The sequence below is a fragment of the Panulirus ornatus genome, chromosome 19 (assembly GCF_036320965.1).
Source record: "Panulirus ornatus isolate Po-2019 chromosome 19, ASM3632096v1, whole genome shotgun sequence".
NCBI classification, from domain to species: domain Eukaryota; kingdom Metazoa; phylum Arthropoda; class Malacostraca; order Decapoda; family Palinuridae; genus Panulirus; species Panulirus ornatus.
Genome location: NC_092242.1, coordinates 7,536,376 through 7,561,239, shown reverse-complemented (window position 1 = coordinate 7,561,239; position 24,864 = coordinate 7,536,376). Strand labels below are relative to the sequence as shown.

General features: G+C 47.0%; 1 protein-coding gene across 21 annotated transcripts in view; it reads right to left on the bottom strand.

Moving 5' to 3' along the window:
- Positions 1-23,448, bottom strand: part of LOC139755367 (uncharacterized) — an 876,210-nt gene extending 852,762 nt beyond the window's left edge. For 13 of the 21 annotated variants that reach the window (XM_071673556.1, XM_071673555.1, XM_071673557.1 and 10 more), the window contains exon 1: positions 23,261-23,446. In XM_071673556.1, coding sequence (XP_071529657.1) covers positions 23,261-23,317 — 57 coding nt within the window. In that variant the 5' untranslated portion in view covers positions 23,318-23,446. Of the gene's footprint in view, positions 1-23,260 lie in introns of all 21 variants that reach the window. The other 8 variants (XM_071673553.1, XM_071673567.1, XM_071673560.1 and 5 more) reach the window with 2 other exon arrangements.
- Between the last annotated feature and the right edge of the window lie 1,416 nt (positions 23,449-24,864).

The window sequence follows — 24,864 nt, the reverse complement described above, 5'->3', positions numbered from 1 at the left end:
CTCCTCCCTCTCCCTGCGATTTCTTATGTGCTCAAGGGTGGGGAAGGAGGGACTAGTGATTCCCAGCAATGGATATTCAGCAACACAAGAGACGAATCTGATCGCTGACGGCCAAGAATATCTATATTTTCTAAGCATTTTATATAAAACAATTTATATACAGATTCTATATATCAGGACCTGAGAACATTCGATATCATTTTCTCCTACACGTCTGTCGAAATATAACGTAAAGTATGCATATAACAGAAATATAACGTAAAGTATGCATATAACAGAAATATAACGTAAAGTATGCATATAACAGAAATATAACGTAAAGTATGCATATAACAGAAATATAACGTAAAGTATGCATATAACAGAAGAAAACTCGCAATAAAAAACAGAACGTGAATCATTAATCTTAAAATCATCAAGGGCATTATCTAGCCCTTGAATCCAAAGGTACGACCCTAAACACCGATGGCTACGACCCAAGGGTATGGTGCCATAACCTTTGACCTGACTCTTGAGGTTCAGGTCAGAGGTCGTGCCATCATCATACCCAGAGGTCGTATTCTCCTGGTGCTCGGGTCGTATATTCTTGTGCTCACCGGATTAAGACAGTATTCCGGAAGTACATTACAAAAAATGTGAAAATCAAAAGGGAAAAATATCATGTTATTTGGCTATCCCTTTAAATAGCTCATGAAATACCAGCATCATATTTCCACCGTAAATCTATACTGAAGTTCGATGTGATACATCTTATACATGTATTCTTTTTTTTTCCAAAAGAAGGAACAGAGAAGGGGGCCAGGTGAGGATATTCCCTCAGAGGCCCAGTCCTCTGTTCTTAACGCTACCTTGCTAATGCGGGAAATGGCGAATAGGAAAAAAAAAAAAAAAATATATATATATATATATATATATATATATATATATATATATATATATATATATATATGTATATATACATATATCATCGTGAGGGTACGATGACTTTAGTCCACCCTGTGATATGAACTATTTCCTGGATTATCCCGACGCAAAGAAAACGGGAGTAAAAACCGCGCCACCTGAAGGGACCGCCGGGAATGAGAGGAGCAATGAGCGGTCTACTGGCTGGAAAATGAAGGGGGTCTGAGCGGGGAACGAATGACCTCGTTCCCCACGACAGGAAGGAGCTGATAGAGGCAGAAACAGTCACATCCAACCAACTGGTTAACACAATGGAGACCCTGACGTAAAAATCAAATCTTTTCGGTAAACGTTCGACTTTTTTTTTTTTTAGATTTTGTCTTAAAAAAAATAATAATCCTGCTGTGCTATTAAGGAAAATGGTAACACTAATTATATGACTTCCGTAACAACCTCATTAAAAATTATCACCCAGAACACACAAAGGACTGATTACCCCCCCCCCCCCCCCCTCCTCTCCTCCTCTCCGTACTCAGGAATAAATTTAAACGCTATTCGTACCATTTTCTTTTCATTTCTTTTTTTTTTTCCCCCACTCGGCTTTCAGTTCAGAGGAGTAAAATGCAAGTGTACATTAATCGCAGTGCAATATGCTTTCTTCCCAACACGCGACGGATGAGAGATGCTGCAGTAATCTAACTTCGTGAATGTTTCCTTCATGTGTGGCATTCATTTTCCCAACGGCGATTTATTCAAGCCTTCCTGGATGAAGGCGTCAACCTTTGCCTTTATGGCAACACTGCCTCAGAGTTACACGACGGCGCGACCCTTGAGCACGACGGCACGACCCTTGAGCACGACGGTACGACCCTTGAGCACGACGGCACGATCCTTGAGCACGAAGGCACGACCCTTGAGCACGACGGCACGACCCTTATGCACGACGTACGACCCTTATGCACGACGTACGATCATTGAGCACGACGGTACGACCCTTGAGCACGACGGCACGACCCTTGAGCACGACAGCACGACCCTTATGCACGGCAGCACGACCCTTATGCACGACGTACGACCCTTGAGCAAGACGGCACGACCCTTGAGCACGACGGCACGACCCTTGAGCACGACGGCACGACCCTTGAGCACGACGGCACGACCCTTGAGCACGACGGCACGACCCTTATGCACGACGTACGACCCTTGAGCACGACGGCACGACCCTTATACACGACGGCACGACCCTTGAGCACGACGGTACGACCCTTGAGCACGACGGCACGACCCTTGAGCACGACGGTGCGACCCTTGAGCACGACGGCGCGACCCTTGAGCAAGACGGCACGACCCTTGAGCATGACGCACGACCCTTAAGACCCTTGAGCACGACGGCACGACCCTTGAGCACGACGGTGCGACCCTTGAGCACGACGGCGCGACCCTTGAGCAAGACGGCACGACCCTTGAGCATGACGCACGACCCTTAAGCACGCCAGCACGACGGCACGACCCTTAAGCACGCCAGCACGACCCTTGAGCACGACAGCACGGCCCTTGAGCACGACGGCACGACCCTGGAACAAATGATGCGACCCTCGGATATGATGGCGTGGCCTTTACTAAGACCCGACCCTTTGGGACAAGTCAGGAGGGCAGCACTTCCCTGGGCGCTCCTGGTGTCCACAACCGACAGACGCGGAGGGTGTAAGATGGTTCCGGCCATCACATCAACACTCCTACGTCAGGAGGACAGTACTAACCAGTGCAGGTGATGTCTACATCATGATATCGATCAAAAGATAACTTCATGGGACCGTGCGTCACTCCCTGAGACGTGTTTCTGACACGTGACTACTAGGAACATCACGTACATTCTCTCTACTTCCGTGAGGCCAAGAGCGGAGGGAGCAAAACCATTATATCATAACCCAAAACAATCTATCTCGCGCCCCACGGAACGTCAATCCTTCCAGTGTTCAGGGGGCGTGTCTGAGCTACGGCTGCTCTCCGGTCTTACAAGAGCTCAACGGCCGGGATTCCAACCCATGAAGGCAGAACAATGTGAACCAATTACCCAGAGTGAGGCGAGAGACGGCTCCCTCGCCCAGGAGACCCCCCGGCAGTCAGTCTCACCTCCTCCCAGGGGATTTGTTGATCATGTGCTTTAATGTATAACTTCGCTTCATTTGTATCATCATCATCGTCATCATCATGGCAGGTCATGGCGTCACCAACACTGGTACTGCACCAGCACGACAGATACACCCCTGCACCAGCCCTACAGGTACGGCTCACCACAAGCACGACAGATACCCCCCTGCACCACCACTACAGGTACGGCTCGCCACAAGCACGACAGATACCCCCCCTGCACCACCACTACAGGTACGGCTCGCCACAAGCACGACAGATACCCCCCTGCACCACCACTACAGGTACAGCTCGCCACAAGCACGACAGATACACCTCTGCACCACCACTACAGGTACGGCTCGCCACAAGCACACAATAGATACCCCCCCTGCACCACCACTACAGGTACGGCTCGCCACAAGCACACAATAGATACCCCCCCTGCACCACCACTACAGGTACGGCTCGCCACAAGCACGACAGATACACCCCTGCACCACCACTACAGGTACAACACGCCACAAGCACGACAGATACACTCCTGCACCACCACTACAAGTAAAGCTTGTCGGTAACACCGCACGTATGACCCTCTACCCTTAACCCAGCCTGTTACTATCAATAGCATCTTGTTACAAACACAACAGATTGTTACATGCACGACTTATAAATCACAAACACATCACTGTTACAAGTACGACTTGTTACCGCCACCATGACTGCCTACCATCACCAACACCACCACCATAGCAAGGCACCACGTTAACCACGTATTCATCTCGTTTCATAATTCTAACCAAAGGGGATAAAAACATATGTTGACCAGTAAGAAAAGAAAATAAAAATTCTACACTTTTGCTCAAGTTAAAGACAGGAGCGGGAACAGTAATGGTACACTGCAGTAAACTTACATCATTATGGAACTCTTAACAACTCGCTCACAAGTTTGGGTTCCGCGAATACCCAGTTACGTATTCCATGTGCAAAAGGGGATAAATATTCAATGGCGTACATGCAAGGTTTATTCACATACCTGCTTTCCCAGATTGTTAAAAACCAAGCGAGATAAAATATCGGGTCCTTGACCTACTGAACCTGACGGCAATGCCCTTGGGTATGAGAGAGTGACCTCTCAAGTGCCAGGTCACAGGTTGTGCCGTCATATTGAAGCGTCGTCGTGTTCGTTGTGCTCAAGGATCCTACCTTCGTGCTAATGGGCTTCAACTTTGCTCTTCCCATTTTCTAGAGGTTGTATCCTCGAGGTATTTCCAGCAAATCCAGCCCCAGGAACTCATCAAACTTGCGTGATGAGTGCCGTATCCGTGGCCCACCCTTCGTGGCCACGCCAGTATCTTGGACGCTCCCCCACCACACTCCACAGGGAGAGGCAGGGAGAGCGAGCACCAGTGAGGAAGACCCCTGTACCCTTACAGTACCCATCATGGACATACTGAGCTGGTAACTTTATCTACACAGCTGGACCGTCTTTTTAGTTGTCTATGTTCCCCAGGATTCGAAGCCGGGTGCAAAGTGGTTCATAATATCAGCTTCGCTAACCGTTACGCCATGGAAGTTCCATACGAGACATCAAAGTACTGACTGTCCATAAGACAGAATGCCCACACCTTGAGTATGAAGCTTTAAGCCTTGAGCACAATGGCACAACTCTCGACCGAAGTACGACCTAACACGACATGGTTCTGGTCGTAGGTCGGGCTATCAGACCCACCCATCGTACCCCCGGACTCGGGTGGTGAAGGTAATTAGAATGATGGACGATTTCATGATACCGGCAGAGAAATCAGCGTACTGGGAGTAATTAAGCAAATCAGCTAAAAAGGACCTCAAGAAAAATTTCAAAGACGAGGAAACACAGCCATTGATAACAACGTAGATACGGAGCAAGATAGGCAGATGAGTGTTAATATCTGGCTCCACTGTAAAACACTCGCGTTACAGCAGGACTACATGACGCTAGAGCGGAGAGCAGGGGGTCCGCTCTGCTCCGTGGGTTTCGTCTCTCATCACACCGGGTCTTGAGGAACCACGGACAGATGTTGTACCAACGATGCACCAACTCCCGGCGATGAATGGATCCTTCCTGTGTTGGCGCGGGCCGGGCAGTAGATCAAGGTCCTTCCTGTAGTGGCGCGGGCTGAGTACGTCAAGGTCCTTCCTATAGAGGCGCCGCGGGCAGGGGAGTACGTCAAGGTCCTTCCTGTGGTGGCGCGGACCCGGGCAGTGTGTCAAGGTCGGCGTGCGGGAAGTCGTGACAGCCAAGGCCCCCCAAACATGACTCCGCGTTAAAGGGTAAAGTCTAGATCGATATATTCGGCAGTCCGGTGGAGCTGAAGCCCAGGAGCAAAGCGCGTTTTCACGGTCGTCTGCCGCCGCCGCCACGTATGAGCGAGTAACACACTCCTGGTGGAGGGACAATTATAAGCCGAGGTATTTGCAGTTCAGTTTGGCGGGAAGTAAGATTGTATTCCCTTATTTTCTTTCCGTGTTGCAGGATCGCCCGACGTAAACTTCCACCATGTTCCATCACGTTACGTGCTTTTCCCTTCAAATCTGACTTCCTAAGGCAATATTCTCTGGTCCTCTCAGAAACGAAAGAATATTCTAAATCTGGACGCCCGATTTAGAATTCGTCGCGTCATGAACAGCCAGACTCCCCCGACAGCCAACGTGGCCGTATATATGACTCAATGTTACTCCCGGTGACTGACCTGAATATTCTGCTCTTCGGCGGGACAAAGTTTAACGTTTATATAGAGTTCAAGAAGAGGAGGAGATCCTGGCTGAACGCCAGGACCTCGTGTACCTCGCTGAAGACTGGGCGACTTTCAGAACAGCATTTCGTTCATTGTGGCATGTACCAAGACCTTACGATATTAGAACAAAAGATTATAATCTATCACAAATTTATTATATATATATATATATATATATATATATATATATATATATATATATATATATATATATATATATATATATGCAGAAACACCATAAGGAAAAGGAAACACGAGAATCCTGAGCGCTTTCGTGTATTTCCTCGTCTTCAGGGACCAGTGGCAATGCACGAAAGTGGTCAGGAATCTCGTGTTTCCTTTTCCTCGTGGTGTGTCTGCTTGCATGAAGTCTCGTATCTGTTATGATTTTCTGCATATATACGTGTATATATATATATATATATATATATATATATATATATATATATATATATATATATATATATTTTTTTTTTTTTCATACTATTCGCCATTTCCCGCGATAGCGAGGTAGCGTTAAGAACAGAGGACTGGGCCTTTGTGGGAATATCCTCACCTGGCCCTCTTCTCTGTTCCTTCTTTTGGAAAATTAAAAAAAAAAAAAACGAGAGGGGAGGATTTCCAGCCCCCCGCTCCCTTCCCTTTTAGTCGCCTTCTACGACACGCAGGGAATACGTGGGAAGTATTCTTTCTCCCCTATCCCCAGGGAAAATATATATATATATATATATATATATATATATATATATATATATATATATATATATATATATATATATATATATATAATGAACTCATCAGACCTGGTTCTTCTTAACCTCTTGAGCATGGCGTGACAACCACTTTATTAAAGTCAAAGACCGAGGCGTCGTACCCGGGGATGGTTAGCAACGTCTTGCTCAAGACGCTAACTACATAACTTGCATGATCACGGCCGCGGCCCACAATATGCCACTCGTTAAAAACGTCAAGGATAATCCAGGCCCCCGTGAACCTGAGAAGACGTGAGTCACTCTGGTGGTTGTGGCTTCCGATCTCAAGTCGAGAACGTCCCCGCCTCCTGCGGCCTTTAATTGCAGTCCTGCTAAGCCGGTTCCAGAAGACAAGCCTCTGGTTAAATCTCAATTTCATTAACTGGATTCAATTCCGATTTCCTAATTTCATTCTTTTTTTACGAATAGTTAACGAAAATTTTCAGTATATTGAACCGAATCTGTCGCTGAATGTTAGGAAAAAATTGAAAAGAAAACGGTTTTTTTCACGATTTCTTGAAGTTCTATTTTCAGGAGACCAATGAATCGTGAATGATAAGATATTGTTCCATCTGACAAATCCCTGTAAACGTAAAGCTGATCATGTCTCTCATCAAAATACTATAGAATCAATCACATCCTAAGTAACAGTTAAATCTTAAGAATGTTAAATATGAAGAAAGTTAACACTGAAAAAAGTTAACGCTGGACAAAAAATTGAATGTGAAGAAACAAATAAATTCAAAGACTCAGTATGACCTGGAACGTCCTTCAGTATGACCTGGAACATCCTTCAGTATGATCTGGAACGTCTTGGACATACCCATTGAGGTGCTCGATCTCGAGAACCCGAGACACACGAGACACAGTCATTTCAAGACTCAAGTTCCCACACTGTAGCGACTTGGTGTATTTACGTAATCCCTCACACCCAATGTCTTGGCTTTCGTGGGGATAACCGTGAGGGATCCAAGACCTCAATTTTATTTGCTTTAATCTCCCGAGCACCGTCGACGGCACGACCCCTCGAGTACGACCCCTCGAGTACGATGTTTACAATCCTTGATGAGCGCGACCCTTGAGTACGACGTATCATCGTCTGGTCTTCGACCTAAAACCTTACTGGTCATATTTCAAAGACGGTTTATCGTCGTGCTCGTGTCGTAACGTCGTCCCCAGGGGTCGTATCGTCGTCAAAGTGAAGCACCATCGTGCTCAAAGGACCGTGTCGTCGTGCTCAAAGGGTCGTAGCGCCGTGCTCTAAGGCCGTAACGTCGTACATAGGGGCCGTACCATTGTGCTCAAAGACCGTACCGTCGTCCTCTAAGGCCATACTCCCATGCTCTAAGTCTTCACCGCGATGCTCAAGGGTCGTACCGTCATGCCCAAAGGGCCGTGTACAGTGGTGCTTAAGGGTCGTACCGTCATGCCCAAAGGGCCGTGTACAGTGGTGTTCAAGGGTCGTACCGTCATGCTCAAAGGGCCGTGTACAGTGGTGCTCAAGGGTCGTACCGTCATGCCCAAAGGGCCGTGTACAGTGGTGCTCAAGGGTCGTACTGTCATGCCCAAAGGGCTGTGTACAGTGATGCTCAAGGGTCGTACCGCCATGCCTAAATGCCCGTGTACAGTCATGCTCAAGGGTCGTAACGTCATGCCTACAGGACCGTGTACACTGGTGCTGCCCTGGGGCCTACTGCGTCCGCCCACCTGCAAGTGATCTTCGAAGCTCGGGATCCAGATGTAAACAGAGAGGTGAAGATCACGCCGGTCGGCCGAGCCAGTCAGCCAGCGTCTGGGACGTGCTCCCCGGCCAACCAATCAATAACCTCTCATTCTAAGTTAACGAAGGGTACACGGTACGTACCAGGGGACGGTCCGGGTGTGTGTGTGTGTGTGTGTGTGTGTGTGTGTGTGTATGGGAGGGGATCTCTAGGGCAGTGAGTGGGATGGGAACACGGTGTTCGGGAATGTGGAAAGGTAACGTGTGATAGGAAGGGGTCTATGTGGAAAAGAAGGCGTTTGTGGGGAAGAAATGGGTGCATGGGGAAATGTGGGTGCTTACTAGCAAGAAGATGGTGTGTGGAGGCAATGGGTGGGGAAGAGGTGTGGGGAAAATGGGACACGTACACGATCCAGATGCAAAAAGTACACTGGTGTATGGCGGGGGTTATGATGAGTAGAGAGCTGCGGTGCGAGTAAGTGTGTGAGCGGGAGATGGTACATGGTTTATGGAGAAGGTTATGTTAGGACTGAAGAGTAAAGGGTATGTTGGGGGAGAAGGGACATGGTTTCGTTGGGGAGAGGGAAACAGAGAATGAAAGGAGAGAAGGATGTATGACCAAAAGCAATGACAATACATAAAATGGTTGTGCTGCAGTATTTTGAACTGGGACGAGGTGTACCAGGCCAGGCAGGTGTGAGGAGTACCTCGGAGCCACGAGAATACCGTGGGAGAGGTGATCACATCCGCGCACGAGCCCTCGGTGTTTGGGACCATCGTGCACTGGCTCAGACGATGGGTCGAGATGAACTTACGATGCCTGTAACGACCTGGCGAAAATACAATATCCGTAACGACCTTGCAAAAAATACAGTATCCGTAACGACCCAGCGGAAGTCAGGACTTTATAACTATCAGTTCGATGTTGTAACATCTGGCACCCCTCAACACTAGTCAAGGCCTGGGTCGACCTTACAGTAGGCGATATAACCATACAATAACTGGCACGACCTAATAATAGCCACGATGACCATACAATATCAGGGACGACCTAATGATAGCCACGATGACCACACGGTATCTAGGACGACCTAATTATAGCCAGGATGACCATACAGTACCTAGGACGACCTAATGAAAGCCAATAGGACCATACAGCAACTAGAACGACCTTACAATACCCTGAATTACCCAACAGTATCTGGTAAAGCCTTAGAGCAGCAGGGGCGAACCGTGATCTATTCCAGGTGGCATTACTTAAGTTCCCCCCCATATGGCATGGGTCCCCGGAGGACTCCGTCATACCCCTGTGGGTGGTGGAAGCGAGAACGGACCTCCTCCAACATGAATGAGGGATCCTTTCATCACACTCACAGGCACAGCAGCTTTTATTTCAGGTAATGTCCTCCGCTAACACCACACAGCAAGGTAGAGAGCAAGACATGGTGGGGGGTGAAGAAATTATAACCTAAAGTAGAAGTGTTGGGCCTCCCCGGCACCAACTGCTGCCTTTGTAAATATCAAATGGTTCATGGTGCCCGTAAACTGTCGGACACTGCAGTGGGTGTTTCATGTGAATGTATACCAGTCCGTACGAGTATATATATATATATATATATATATATATATATATATATATATATATATATATATATATATATATATATATATATATATATATATATCTTGCGTATTATATATACACAAATCCAAATTCCCCTGGCTTCCTTCGACCTCAATCCATTAAGAGTATCACCAAACAAGGAAATATATGCAACACCCAAGCCTACCACAACTTCTCAAACAATAACATCCACGATACCAGAGAAGTACGGATCATTCCAAGCCTCTACGAAGAACAACAACGATTCGAACCCGTGCTCCGGTTCAAGGATAGTACGGATCATACCAACAGCACCTGAACACCGTCTCGCAGACTTGGTGATATCCATTACGTTCAATGGGTATCGCAAGGTGGCGCCGTTTCACGTCACGAGACCTTCCCCCTCCCCTCACACCTATGGATGACCTGGTGGAGAAGCAACAACAAACTCGAAATGCAGTCAAGAAAAAGGAGAAAGATGAATGAAAGGTAAACTAGGACGCCATGTTTGCTGAAATGTTCTTCCGTCGTCCGGTAGATCTGACAGCACCGGTACCTACATAGAAGCAAAATGTACTTTAGTCGTTCGCCCAGGTACGACTTCACAAGTCATTCACTTGGGTGTAATGTACTTCAGTCGTCCAGCAGACACGAATACACCAGCACCATTAGCGGCAAACACTAATGTCGCTTTGGCGCTGCCCAAGAGAGCACTATAAAGCAACACATCAGTGGTATACAGCAAGCAGAGAGTGTGGTCTTGCGTCCGGCAGGCAGGCAACGGGAGGGAGCCCTCCCTCACCCTCCCCCAGCACTCTGTACAGTAGTGCCAGAGAGCAGTGAGGGTGCCACAATACGACCCCTACTATCCTGGCACCTGTGGCTGACACCACACCCTACCACCGGACATTATAACCGTGTGTGCTCTCACCACACCTCTCTTCCAGGGGCTTCTTGACCCCCTCCCCTAGTGAACACGTATGTTATTGGATAACACGTAAATACAATCTGATTTAGACGTGTCTGTCTGAACTCTGCCAATAGGTGTGAGCGATGTGCTTCACACAGCGGTGGTGGGTCTGCCGATGACATCGATTTTCGCTGTGAAGGATGTTCCTGCTGCTGGTAGGTGGTGCAGCTGATTGTGCTGCTGCTGCTGTTACTGGAGCAGCTGATGGCTGGCCTCACTACTGGCACTGCTGACGCTATTGATGATGTGATGAATCGAAAAGTCGCTGCTCCGCTGCCGCTGTTCTTGTTGCTCTTGAAGTTGCCACTCCGCTGCTGTTGTTGCTCTGCTGCTGTATCTTCTGTTGAAACTGCAGCAATTAGTCCTGCTGTTCTTGCTGCTGCTGCTGCTGCTGCTATTGTTCCAGCTGCAGTCGCTGTTCTATTGCTGCTGCCGATTTTACTCCGGTTGTCCTGCTATTGCTCATGTTACTACAGATATCCTGTTGTTGCTCAAGTTACCACAGCTGTCCTGCTGTTGCTCAAGTTACCACAGCTGTCGTGCTGTTGTTTCTGAGGCTCTTACCACAGCACGCTCTTCTGACTCGAGCTTCATCAGAACTTTAAGATTAGCCTGACTCAAAGTTTCGTCACCATTACCCTCATACCAACTCCCCACTCCCCTTACCCTCCCATCACACGCGTAACACCAGTCTCCCCTTACCTATACGACCCCTCCTCCCCCTCCAACCCACTCCTCATACACACCACACCAACCTCCCTGCACCTCGAACCAGGCTCTCTCATCCTTAAACCTCACGACTCCCAACACCAGGCTCGCTCATCACAACCTCACCCAGAAGCCTCAGCCCTCATCAACATGCGGCCAATGCCACACCTCAGCCTTGCCCGAGAGACAATTCTCCTTGACATGGGCCTCCATCATCCTGCCTCCCACTGCACACACTCACTAGACCACATATTTTCCTTTCTTTTCCATTTTTTTTTACCCTAACCCTCAGGAGGCGAATATGTAAACGGTGATTCGTCCCAAGCACTGCAGGGTTATAGGTTGTGGTTCTGGACGGCGTGCTCGTTCCTCGTCCGGCTACTCGGCGAGTAAAATCGTATACATTCCTAGAAAATTATATACATTGCCGGAGGCGATTGATCACTGCCCCACACCGTCACTGTGTTCCATCACACCTCTCGCCTGTACGTCAAGATGGCGTAGTGCATTTATGTGGGAGTCTTTTTAAATGCATTTCCAGGCGCTCACCTGCAGCGTTTATGGATGTCTTCATTCTAATTTGTGGTGAGTCACGACTTAAGCCGATAAAAATGAGTTACCGGAAAGCTATTTCAACCATACCGTCTCTCTCTCTCTCTCTCTCTCTCTCTCTCTCTCTCTCTCTCTCTCTCTCTCTCTCTCTCTCTCTCTCTTTCTCTCTCTCTCTCTCTCTCTCTCTCTCTCTCTCTCTCTCTCTCTCTCTCTCTCTCTCTCTCTCTCTCAGCTAGAGGTCTCGGAGGCAATCTTGTCTGCGTTAATACATTCTAATTAATGTTATCATTCCCCCGTGGGAGATCACCGCGCCTTAACAGCACAGGTTAATTATACTTCTTAGTTACTTTTGAATGATCTACCTCTTTCATTTCTATAAGCCGCATTCCACTCCCCTATACATTATGGGTATGTTTGAAGGAATAGTGGTTCCAACAATGCTATATGGTTGCGAGGTGTGGGCTATGGATAGAGTTGTGCGGAGGAGGGTGGATGTGTGCTGGAAATAAGATGTTTGAGGACAATATGTGGTGTGATATGGTTTGATCGAGTAAGTAATAATAGGGTAAGAGAGATGTGTGGTAATAAAAAGAGTGTGGTTGAGAGAGCAGAAGAGGGTGTTTTGAAATGGTTTGGTCACATGGAGAGAATGAGTGAGGAGAGATTGACCAAGAGGATATATGTGTCAGAGGTTGAGGGAACGAGGAGATGTGAGAGACCAAATTGGAGGTGGAAAGATGGAGTGAAAAGGATTTTGAGTGATCGGGGCCTGAACATGCAGGAGGGTGAAAGGCGTGCAAGGAACAGAGTGAATTGGAACGATGTGGTATACCGGGGTCGACGTGCTCTTAATGGACTGAACCAGGGCATGTGAAGCGTCTGGGGTAAACCATGGAAAGTTCTGTGGGGCCTGGATGTGGAAAGGGAGCACTGGTTTCGGTGCATTATTACATGACAGCTAGAGAATGAGTGTGAACGAATGTGCCCTTTGTTGTCTTTTCCTAGCGCTACCTCGCGCACATTTGGGGGGAGGGGGTTGTTATTTCATGTGTGGCAGGGTGGCGATGGGAATGAATAAGGGCAGACAGTATGAACTATGCACATGTGTATATATGTATATGTCTGTGTGTGTATATATATATGTATACGTTGAGATGTATAGGTATGTATATTTGCGTGTGAGGACGTGTATGTATATACATGTGCATGAGGGTGGGTTGGGCCATTTCTTTCGTCTGTTTCCTTGCGCTACCTCGCAAACGCGGGAGACAGCGACAAAGCAAAATAAATAAATAAATATATATATATATATATATATATATATATATATATATATATATATATACACAAATGATAATAGCTCCTATGAACAAGATAAGAATAATGGATGCTGCGGAACATAGTACCATAGATAATGGCTATAAAACATACACGCCGTACACATACAAGAAGATACGCTGAATTTGCTAAGGCCTTACAAGACGTATCAGCTGTTTTGGGCCTTACAGGAGACATATATATGACCTACATCCTTCCCCAGCAACAAATGTAATATCGAAATGTAATACTATAGGAGGAGGAATGTAGCAATAGCTGCTAGACACGGGAAAACGACGTCAGCGTTACCAGGGGACAAAGGGCTGGGGGCTGTCAGTGGTGTCAGCAACAACAAGGGAGTGGGGGGGGAGGCTGGCGCTGGCGGTAAGAGCTGTGTTAATTACCAGGTAGTGCTGGGTCAAAGTGAGGCGGCATCGAGCACTCCCAGGGACAGATGACTCCCACGCGTGATGACAACACCAGAGCAAATGGCACAATCCCTCTGGTGTGACACCCAGCAAGCCTCAGGGTTGCCTTAGTGCCACCAACATGATTAAGTCGAGAGGCTGGAGCTCAGGTTTATCCTTTGTGTTGTCTTCGTAACAAAATGTGAGGGTGGGGGTTGCCTGTCGTTTGGTGATGGGATGCGTGACATAGTCATGTTCGTTCTACCTTACGACATCTCCCATCAACATTTCCCTCGGACATGTTGATCCTGCGAGGTATTTTCTACGACCTGGTCTCCTCCCCGGAGGCGTAAACAAGGTATTGCTTGTTTACGCCTGTATGAGGTTAAACCGCGAATGAATACTCACCTCTGACGAGGCTACATTACTGGAAGTACATTCTCGTCTGGAAAAGGGGTCCTGGGATGATACACACACACACACACACACACACACACACACACACACACACACACACACACACACACACATACACACACCCTAATTCACTCACGACGGTCCGGCCAGCTCACACTCTCTATGCAACTCACTTGTCGGCAGCAGCGGTTCTCCTCCTCCTCCTCCTAGCCTTCCCAGCCACTTACATGCAGGCGTCAGTCTCCCTCATTCATACTCCCCAAGTGCTCCTCCTTTCTCCCTCCTGCCTCACGCCACACACTCTCATCTTTAACTCCCTTCTCAGTCCCACGCAGCCGTCCGTCCGGGCTCTTCCTTCATTATTCCCGACGCCCTGACGTGGTTATACAGCGTTTGGCATCGGTGTCTTGACTCCGTCTGGGAGGCCTGTCTGACTCTCTTGTGTCTCTTGTGTCTGTCTGTCCGCCTGCATCAGCCTCTCCATACACCACAGTTCAATAAGAGTTAAATGTCAGCCAGGTCAGAGGCAGCACGGGTATTTAACTTGACATGACCTTGCCGTAAAATGCTGCCTGACGTCAAGGGTGTTAATTAGCTGTCAGTACTCGCTGACAGACAATGATGTAATTACAGAAATGTATACTGTATACACGTTATATATATATATATATATATATATATATATATATATATATATATATATATATATATATATATATATATATATATATATATATATTCCCTTGGGGATAGGAGAGAAAGAATACTTCCCACGTATTCCCTGCGTGTCGTACAAGGCGACTAAAAGGGGTGGGAGAGGGGGACTGGAAATCCTCCCTTCCAGTTTTACTTTTCCAAACGACGGAACAGAGAAGTGGGCCAAGGAAGGATTTTTTCCTATAAGCCTCAGTCCTCTGTTCTTGACGCTACCTCGCTAACACAGGAAATAGCGAATTTGTATATATGTATACATATAGTTGCCAGCTTTTAATGTTTGCAAAATGAGCACAGTTAGATCACCCGACGAAGTCAAGTCTTTTGAATCTGACCAGACAATGGGAAACAAGTGCTTATTTTGTAATTTGATCAAGTAGAATTGCTCATCGTTTCACTTATCACTAACATAATTCTCTGTTGAATGACAGCTCCTCATATACATCATAATCATTAAAAACTAAGATGTCAATATTCATATATTTCATAAATACGTAACCATTCTTCCGCCTTTTCTTTGTCTGAGAACTCTCATTCAATCTGGACCTCCTTCCTGCCTTCTTGTAACTTTCTGAGGCATCTGAGGTTGAGGGCTCTCAACTGCTGTCATTGGAGTGGGATGGTCAGGTAAGAGAAGGTTCTTTCTCTCCGAAGGTATTTGGTTAAGAGTTTAACTTATATCCTCGTTTGAGTAACGAACGAGACGCGATCAGTTGAGATTGGGTAGGGCCTCCTTCTCAGTGCTACATAATTAACATTCTCTCCCGTCCAGGATCGGCCAGGTCTCATTTTCCTTTTTGGTGATTATATGAATTTACCTTATACCATTTCATCCCAGTGCTTTCAAATCCCGATATGATATAAAAGTATCCGAATCTTGCGTTGAAGACATTCCTGGGGGGGTATAGAAATGAAGTCTTGCTGTAACTCCTGGCGAGTGGATGGGGGAGTTCCTGAGGTCTATGGAAGCCTGTTAGTGAGTCACCGAGGGTCGGACGGACACGAGTGACACTATGCACTTCCTTCCCTCAGGAACGCTGGTAACAGCGGCGCTGGGATCGGAGCCGATGTTCGTCCGTTTAGGAGGTATCTACCTAACTGTAGGATACCTACACCAGCACCTACTCTCAGCCATATGAATTCAAGGGTAGCAATCAAGAACCACAGATGAAGGTGAGCAGAGGTAAACGAGGCAGTAAAGACTGCAGCAGAGAGAGAGTGATGGATAATCGAGCTGTCCTGACTGGTTTACTAGCCTAGCCCAATCGTCGTCACCACTGAGGCCGGATTACATATCCGGGATATTTATGAACATTTCAACAGACTTTGGTAATCAATATGTATCAGTGACTCTAGCAATAATCCTCTTACATCAACAATGATAATCAATCTCTCATTATATCTGTTGTTGCTGTTGTATAGTACATATAACGACAGTGTCTCTCGACCCAGTTACTCGTACAGTTCGTGGGCTGACGACAGCACACAAGATAGCTTCGCCTCAGCGCCTGAGAGAACATAGTGATAGTATCTGAATAAATAAGTGTGTCTGGAAAAAAAGAAAGAGAGAGTGAGGCTTAGTTTCACGTTCGATACATCCTTTAGAAATGGTCCGTCCACGCCATGAATACTTGCCTCTTATCACCTTCGCCATGAAGAGTGGGACGCCATAAATGGCCCGACACCAGGACCAAGGGGAGCCTGTAAATACCGCGCTACAAGGCTATGTTATGACTATACCACCTACGTAGATCGGTATTGTCTCAGTCTACGAGGTGGCCAATACCAGCTGATAATTAGACGCTAAGAATGTCCCAGGACAGTCTCAAAATTATCAATACAGCCCAAAAATAGCCCGATACTACTTACTATCAATCGATACAGATCAAAAAATAGCCCGACACTTGATATATACAGATACAGGCCAAAAATAGCCCGATACTTGCTATTAATCGATACAGATCAAAAAATAGCCCGACACTTGATATATACAGATACAGGCCAAAAATAGCCCGATACTTGCTATTAATCGATACAGATCAAAAAATAGCCCGACACTTGATATATACAGATACAGGCCAAAAATAGCCCGATACTTGCTATTAATCGATACAGATCAAAAAATAGCCCGACACTTGATATATACAGGTACAGGCCAAAAATAGCCGATACTTGCTATTAATCGATACAGGCCCAAAAACAAAAGTGAGTATAATTAACCCCATAAACAAAGAATAGGCAAAAACGAAAACAAAATTATGATTTAGAAATGATGTGAAACACACTAAGAATGGCTCAACAGAGGATGAGAATCCATTCGATCAGGAACACACTACTTACTAAAACTGGTCCGTCACGAGCCAAGAGGAAGGAGTCCGATACTCTGTATCGTCCACAGGCTCAGAATGACCCCGGCACATGGAGTGTGTTAGTGAGGCAGGCTGACGCGACGACGAATGCAGAGGAAAAACACAGCAACTCGCCCAAGAATGACGCAGAACAGACGGAACGAAAACGACCAGGAATGCGTCGCAATGATCCAGGGCAAATATCATACATGAGTCACGATGAGGGAGAGCAACACATGAGGACCCGATTGCAAATCAGAGTGGCAAAGGACCTTCACTACACCATGTGATTGTTTAATACACCACACTGACGACTCAGCCTCCCGTGATAAACACTATCCACCACAAAACACGACCATCCACAATAAAAGGCAATTACTGGAAATAATGTGCCCTGATACAACTCTTAATTCAATAACTCACCCACTGTATATGCCACAATGCTTAGAAATGAATGTTTTAATCCCCTTAACCACGACGGTGCGACCTTGGAGTATGATGGCCGAGCCTTTGCCCAAACCCTTAACGGTCAGGTGTAAGTCCATCATCCAAAGGTCGCGCTGCCGTGCTTACAGAGACGGACAGTCGTGCTCGAACGTCGCACCGTCGTGGTGGAGGGATTATAATCGGGCGGAATTGTACATGAATATCCTAGTGCAACAGAAGAACGTTAGCATAACTGAAGACATCTCATGACCGGCTCAACGTAACACAACTGACAATTAATGTTGCACCATTACTCACACACACACACACACACACACACACACACACACACACACACACACACACACACACACAAAGGCCTTCCATGCACTACACAGATGATATAGATTAACGCCAGACTGGCCCACATGGAGGACTCAACCCGACATACAGACTAGTGCCAGGACCATGGCCACTAAAGGAACGCCCTGATCGAACTCCGCGAACGATCTCAGTAGCGTCTGCGAAATCCAGCAGACCGACGCGTTTCTAGAGCAGGGGAATGGCATTGATCTCTGTGTGTGTGCCACGCTACCGGGTCAGTGTCACAGGGTCATGTGCACGTCCCTGAGCCATACACCACAACAGTCAGTGCCCTCAACCTCGTCATCACAGCCGCACCATAGCCTATGTATGAACCTATGACCATTGATCCTCAAGGGTAAAGTAGTGCTAAGAGGTCGAACCTTCGTGCTCAAGGGTCGAACCGTCATACTCAGGGGGTCGGAGGTCATTACTAGGATGCCATAGGACTGCGTCAGCACCAGAGTGCCACGCAGGGCCAGGTCAGAGCCTGAGTGCCAGAAAACTTGGCCGGAACCACTGACCCGTGTGACCTCGGCGGTTCGTGCCAAGGGAAGGTACAGGATGACCAGGTCAGCACCAGGGTTGACAACAAGGTCAGGGGAAGGTGCAGGATGACCAGGTCAGCAACAGGGCTGACAAGGTCAGGGGAAGGTGCAGGATGACCAGGTCTGTACCAGAGCTGACAACAAGGTCAGGGAAAGGTCCAGGATGACCAGGTCTGTACCAGGGTTGACAACAAGGTCAGGGGAAGGTGCAGGATGACCATGTCAGCACCAGGGCTGACAAGGTCAGGGGAAGGTGCAGGATGACCAGGTCAGCACCAGGGTTGACAACAATGTCAGGGGAAGGTGCAGGATGACCAGGTCAGCACCAGGGTTGACAACAAGGTCAGGGGAAGGTGCAGGATGACCAGGTCAGCACCAGGGCTGACAACAATGTCAGGGGAAGGTGCAGGATGACCAGGTCAGCACCAGGGTTGACAACAAGGTCAGGGGAAGGTCCAGGATGACCAGGTCAGCACCAGGGTTGACAACAATGTCAGGGGAAGGTGCAGGATGACCAGGTCAGCAACAGGGCTGACAACAAGGTCAGGGGAAGGTGCAGGATGACCAGGTCAGCACCAGGGCTGACAACAATGTCAGGGGAAGGTGCAGGATGACCAGGTCTGTACCAGGGTTGACAACAAGGTCAGGGGAAGGTGCAGGATGACCAGGTCAGCACCAGGGCTGACAAGGTCAGGGGAAGGTGCAGGATGACCAGGTCGACACCAGGGTTGACAACAAGGTCAGGGGAAGGTGCAGGATGACCAGGTCAGCACCAGGGCTGACAACAATGTCAGGGGAAGGTGCAGGATGACCAGGTCAGCACCAGGGTTGACAACAAGGTCAGGGGAAGGTGCAGGATGACCAGGTCAGCACCAGGGTTGACAACAAGGTCAGGGGAAGGTGCAGGAAGACCAGGTCAGCAACAGGGCAGACATCAAGGTCAGGGGAAGGTGCAGCAGGACCAGGATGGTTGTGCCACGAGGCCTCAGACGTCAGCCGGTAACGTGCGGCTGTCAGGTGAGCCGTCAAGGTTAAGGCCAGACTCTATAACAACCTATTGAATTTCCCGGCCTCGTCCGTCCGTCCGTCTGTTGCTCCTGCTGTGGAGCCTCGTCCTCCTCGCCCTTCCTCCCCACCTTACTACTGGACCCCTAACTCCTACTATCTTATCGTAAGTTTGGTCTTTGTAAACCCTCGTTTTGTTGGGGATGTGTCTCTCGTCTCGGTATTTCACCACGATGGGTCACAATGTCAACTTGATGTCAGTTCAACCCGGCCGTCACACACACCCCCCGGGCGAGGCTATATATAACCGCATATCCCTGATGTCACGTCTTCTACATTTCTGATGTCTGACGATTTTTCTTCTTTTTCTTCTTGAACTCCTTTCAAAGTTTCAGCGACATTATGTATACTGGTCAATGACGTGTTCGTTCACAGGAAAGGGAAGACGTAATTACGTGTATTTGTTCATGGCAATATTATACTAAACGGGAACATTCACATTACAGTGTTCACATGTCCTTCTGGTAACATTGATCTAAGACTAAGATTAACATTTCCATGACAAGTCAACATCGTCAAGAACCATCATAGTCCATACAGCAATACGACACCCCTCGCCCTACTACCACCCCAGGACCCTTGAAAGTGACGCAGGTCATCATCCCGTACCTCTCAACAAAATAAGTTTACAAATGAAATATGAAAAATAAAACCGCTTCCTACAGAGGTAAACATTATTAGCTCCAAGGCTAGATCTAGCGTGGCTACCACCCACCCGCCCCCAGCACAATATCAAAGGAAAACTTCTGCAATAACTTTTGCCTTTTCGCGTTTGGGAAACATCAAAAATGTCCAGAATATTAAGTACCTGCCTCTCTTAACTCCCGCCGTGTCAATAAAGACAACCACGGAACAGAAACACTTCTCGCAACACTTGCGTAAAAATACGTATCTCAATTCATCTTGTTCTAGCTTAACGTGGGCCATCGAACGCAAGTCATTACGATTATTTTGATGTGTATATATCATACATCAGATGCAAAAAATGTAACATTTCACTACAATCAATAAAATGTATAAAGTTACCGTACATCAGACGATACAGTGTAACATTTCTTGACAACTAACATAAATGTGCATTCGTCACGGTAACGTAACATTTTGAATGTTAAACAGAGGGTAAGTAGAGTGAGTACACGTGATCACATGTCTGCGATGAGACACCACACGCAACACAGCGTCACAACATACACACGACACGCTGGTATAACGCAAAACACGGAGACTCAACAAAGAGGCCCGGATGTGCATGGAACACTGTCAACATCCGGGACGTAAGAATTCCCGGGCCCAAACTGGACGTGACCTCTGCATGTGGGTTGAGGCAGCCTTACACTGTGGAGGACCTGGAGGCTTCCGACCACTTGGGAGTGTAGGAGCCTACACGAGTGGATGGATGGATGACACCCGCAGGACCACAGCTGCCAAAGCCTGTGTGGGAGGGTGTCACGCCACCTGCAGTATCGCAAATGTCAAGGCCTGTGAAGATGGGTGTGATGACACCAGCAGGATCTCACTTGTCAAGCCTGTGTGGGTGAGTGTCATGACACCTGCAGGGTGACAGCTGTCAAGCATGTGTGAATGGGTGTCATGACACCAGGGTCAAAGCTGTCAAGCCAGTGCTGGAGGGTGTTATGACACCTATATCATCACTGGTGTCAAGCCTTAGTGAATGGGTGTCATATCTGTTGGATCACAGCTATCAAGCCTGTGTTGGGGGTGTCATGACACTTGTGGAATCAATGCTGTCAAGCATGTGTGAATGGATGCCATGACACCTGCAGCATCGCAGGTGTCAAGCTTGTGTGGATCCTTCATGACATCTGCAGGAACAGAACTGTCAAGCCTCTAAGCCTGGGTGGGTGTCATGACACAACAGAGCACAGCTGTCAATACTACGTTGACAGTACACCTGCGGGATAGTACTGTCAACACTGCATGGGGGTGTCACGACACCTGTAGGATAATGTCAAGACAATGCAGGTGTGTCACATCACATGCAGGAGCACAGCTGTCAAGACTGTGGTCGTCATAACGCCAACAGGATCAAAACTGTCAAGAATATGTGGCTGGGTGTTATACAACACCTGCAGGATCGCAGCTTTCAAATCCATGTAGGAATTGATGTCATTAAGACAAGATGGAAGCCGTCAAGGCTGTCAAGGGTGTATGGGGATCTCAAGAACTTCAGTATGACAGCTGTCAAGACTTCTGAGCACGAACGGCATCATGACAACTCTTATGATCAAAGATGTCACCATGACAACTGTTATGATCACAGTTGTCATAAAGGTCAGCGTTTGGTTCTAATGACAACCGCATCATGACTGCCGACAAAGCTTATCGTCTGTCATGGCAAGTACTGTCATATGACAACCCTCAAGACTGTCATAGCATGTGACTAAAAAGAAAAAGCAAATCAAATGTCAAGATTACCATTAGCGTCCGTGCGCGTCATGATCACTGTTGTCAATGCTGTCAGCTTCCGTGTGTGTCGTGACAACTGCAGAATCACAGCTGTCAAGCCAGTCTACGTCATCGTGGCTGTCAAGGCATAAATGTGAAAGCTATGATAAATACAAGTTGACAGCCGTCAAATCTCAGGGCATGAAGGTCTATGGCAGGTACACACAGCAGCACACACAACATCTACCTGCGATAAACATATAAGGGGTTTGTTGTACACACGACACAGTTTGGCAAAATGAAACATGGAATTGTGTAAATACTGTGACCTAGGAGGGAACGTGGTGATATCGTGTGACGCAATTAAAAGCGTCTCAAGACGGAGTCATTACCTCCTCCGGAGGGCAAAATTCTAATGAACTCGGACCAGGGAAGTGGAACTCGAATTAGTTCAAACTAACCTTATTACAGGGCACGAGGACGTCCCCCACTGTCCATAATTTTAAGAACGTGAATTTTAAGAACATCGCAACTTATTACTAATTTGGTATCCATGAATACGATTCATCAAATAAGGTACTCATCCAACCCAAATTAGCGCTAGTGTTACCAATGCAAATGTAAACCATGCGGTCATAATATACAACCCTGAATATCCAATTAATTTCGACTTTAACCTTCGTATATTGTTTCTTGATATTTCAACCAACTACAATGGAGCAAAGACTATATGATATACAGAATTACGTCAAACATGTTACGTCTTACTGTATGGATGACACTTCCTGACACGCCAAATTCTAGCGCACGACACATCCCCTCGCTACAAACTACTTTGATATATATACTTTAGAAAATTAACCTGACTAAAAATCGTCTCTTGGGAAGTTTTATTAGTGACTCAAATTACCAGGTAACCTAACACACCTGGCAGGGAGAGAAGACCCAAGAAGGGCTCAACACCTGGTAAACAGATCCCGTGTCACGTGCTCGCGTCCTACCCACCCACGTAACACAGTGTCACACAACATGTTAGAAAATACTTGGCCACATCACCTCTACCAATCCTTAGGGCGGGGCATACAAACAAGATGCCGCCACAAAACACAACCACATGCTACCTTTCTAACTCACCTTATCAATATTTACTGAAGGACAGGCACGGCATAGGTTCCAAAATTGATTAATCATTAGTACTGATTATGTTAGACACGGTTCCTGTAACAAATCCCGGTGGGGCTGTAATAACTCCTCAGATATCTGGGCGACAACCCCTCCGTTATCCCACAGTCACTATCCACTCCCTTGCTTGCCAACTTGTGCTGTGAGCCCAGAACCTGGCGCATGCCGGTCGGCGCAGAGTAGGATGAACGCGAGTTGCCAGCCCATGTACTACCTGATCCCCGCCGCGGATTTGAATGGAAGTTTTTACTCCCTCTAATCACCATCCACGACGCTTGGTGATTTCACTGATAAGCGAGATATGAGTTTTACGGATATATGGTGATAACAAAGGCAAACAAGTTTTCAAAAGATATTCAAGCACTTACGATGACGACTTTCGCGCATCTGGCAAAGAGCTCCAGGACAGGCGAGACGCTACCGTTATCGGATTTCAGTCGTGACCGGGTCTGGCCTCGCAACACGGGTAGGAGGAATGAAGTATTCCAACATTTCAAACGCTACTGCTAAAATCATCACCACCTGATAAGCACTCGAACGCGTTGCCAAAATTAACTTGGCAAGTTTATTTGTTTCGCTCCTAAACCAACAACCACCAAGTTTCAGTCAAACATTTACTTTCAACACATGAACCAGTAGAACTGTAATCATTACAATTCAACACCTTTTCTAACTGCATGAGGAAAATATAAACTAATTTTACAGAGGGGAACGTCAAGTGAATACTGATACCCAAATATGGTTACATCATCGAACCCTGGAGCCCAAGCAATGGATGGATATTCTAGATATGGACCCATTACATCGCTGCTGCTCCTGCATCACCTTCATCATTAAAGGTCTATCCACAGTGCACCCTCTGTGTATGGCTTTAAGTTCCAGCGACCGAGTTTAAGAGTTTACTTTAAAAAACAAAAACTCACGCAGGCATTTCAAGCAAACTGTGTACAAAAGGTATGACGTGCTCTCTCTCTCTCTCTCTCTCTCTCTCTCTCTCTCTCTCTCTCTCTCTCTCTCTCTCTCTCTCTCTCTCTCTCTCTCTCGGTAAAGACGTTGGCCAGAAAAGGTAAAGAAATGAAAACAGAAGAACGTTAAGTGTAGAGGTGTATGGTGTGTGGGCTTATACAGCTGAACGTCGTCATACCCCGGCATACACGGGGTTATAATGTGCATGATGATGTGAGTTGATCTGACCAGGACGTCGCTGAATTAGGGTAAGAAATGCTCGCCATGTGTCCTGATGGATGACTTGTGCTTCTCTTAGGGCTTTCAAACGCAAAGGGAACCAAGTGTGATCGATGTTTGTGCTGCTGTTCTATGTTTGAAAATCTTTACTTTATATTAATTGTGTTGTAGTTTCTGCTATAAACATTTAAAGTTGCTTGTCTTATGTTAATGTGCGTTTAATTACCCATTTGTAATCACCCATTTGTACTGTACAGGGAGGGAGTTCTACACTCGTGAGGGCCCCATCTCTTAAATTCCCCTACTATCATATAACTCTTTAAAATACTGTATGCAATCACCATTCATAGCTTCACCACTCAATTCCTTCT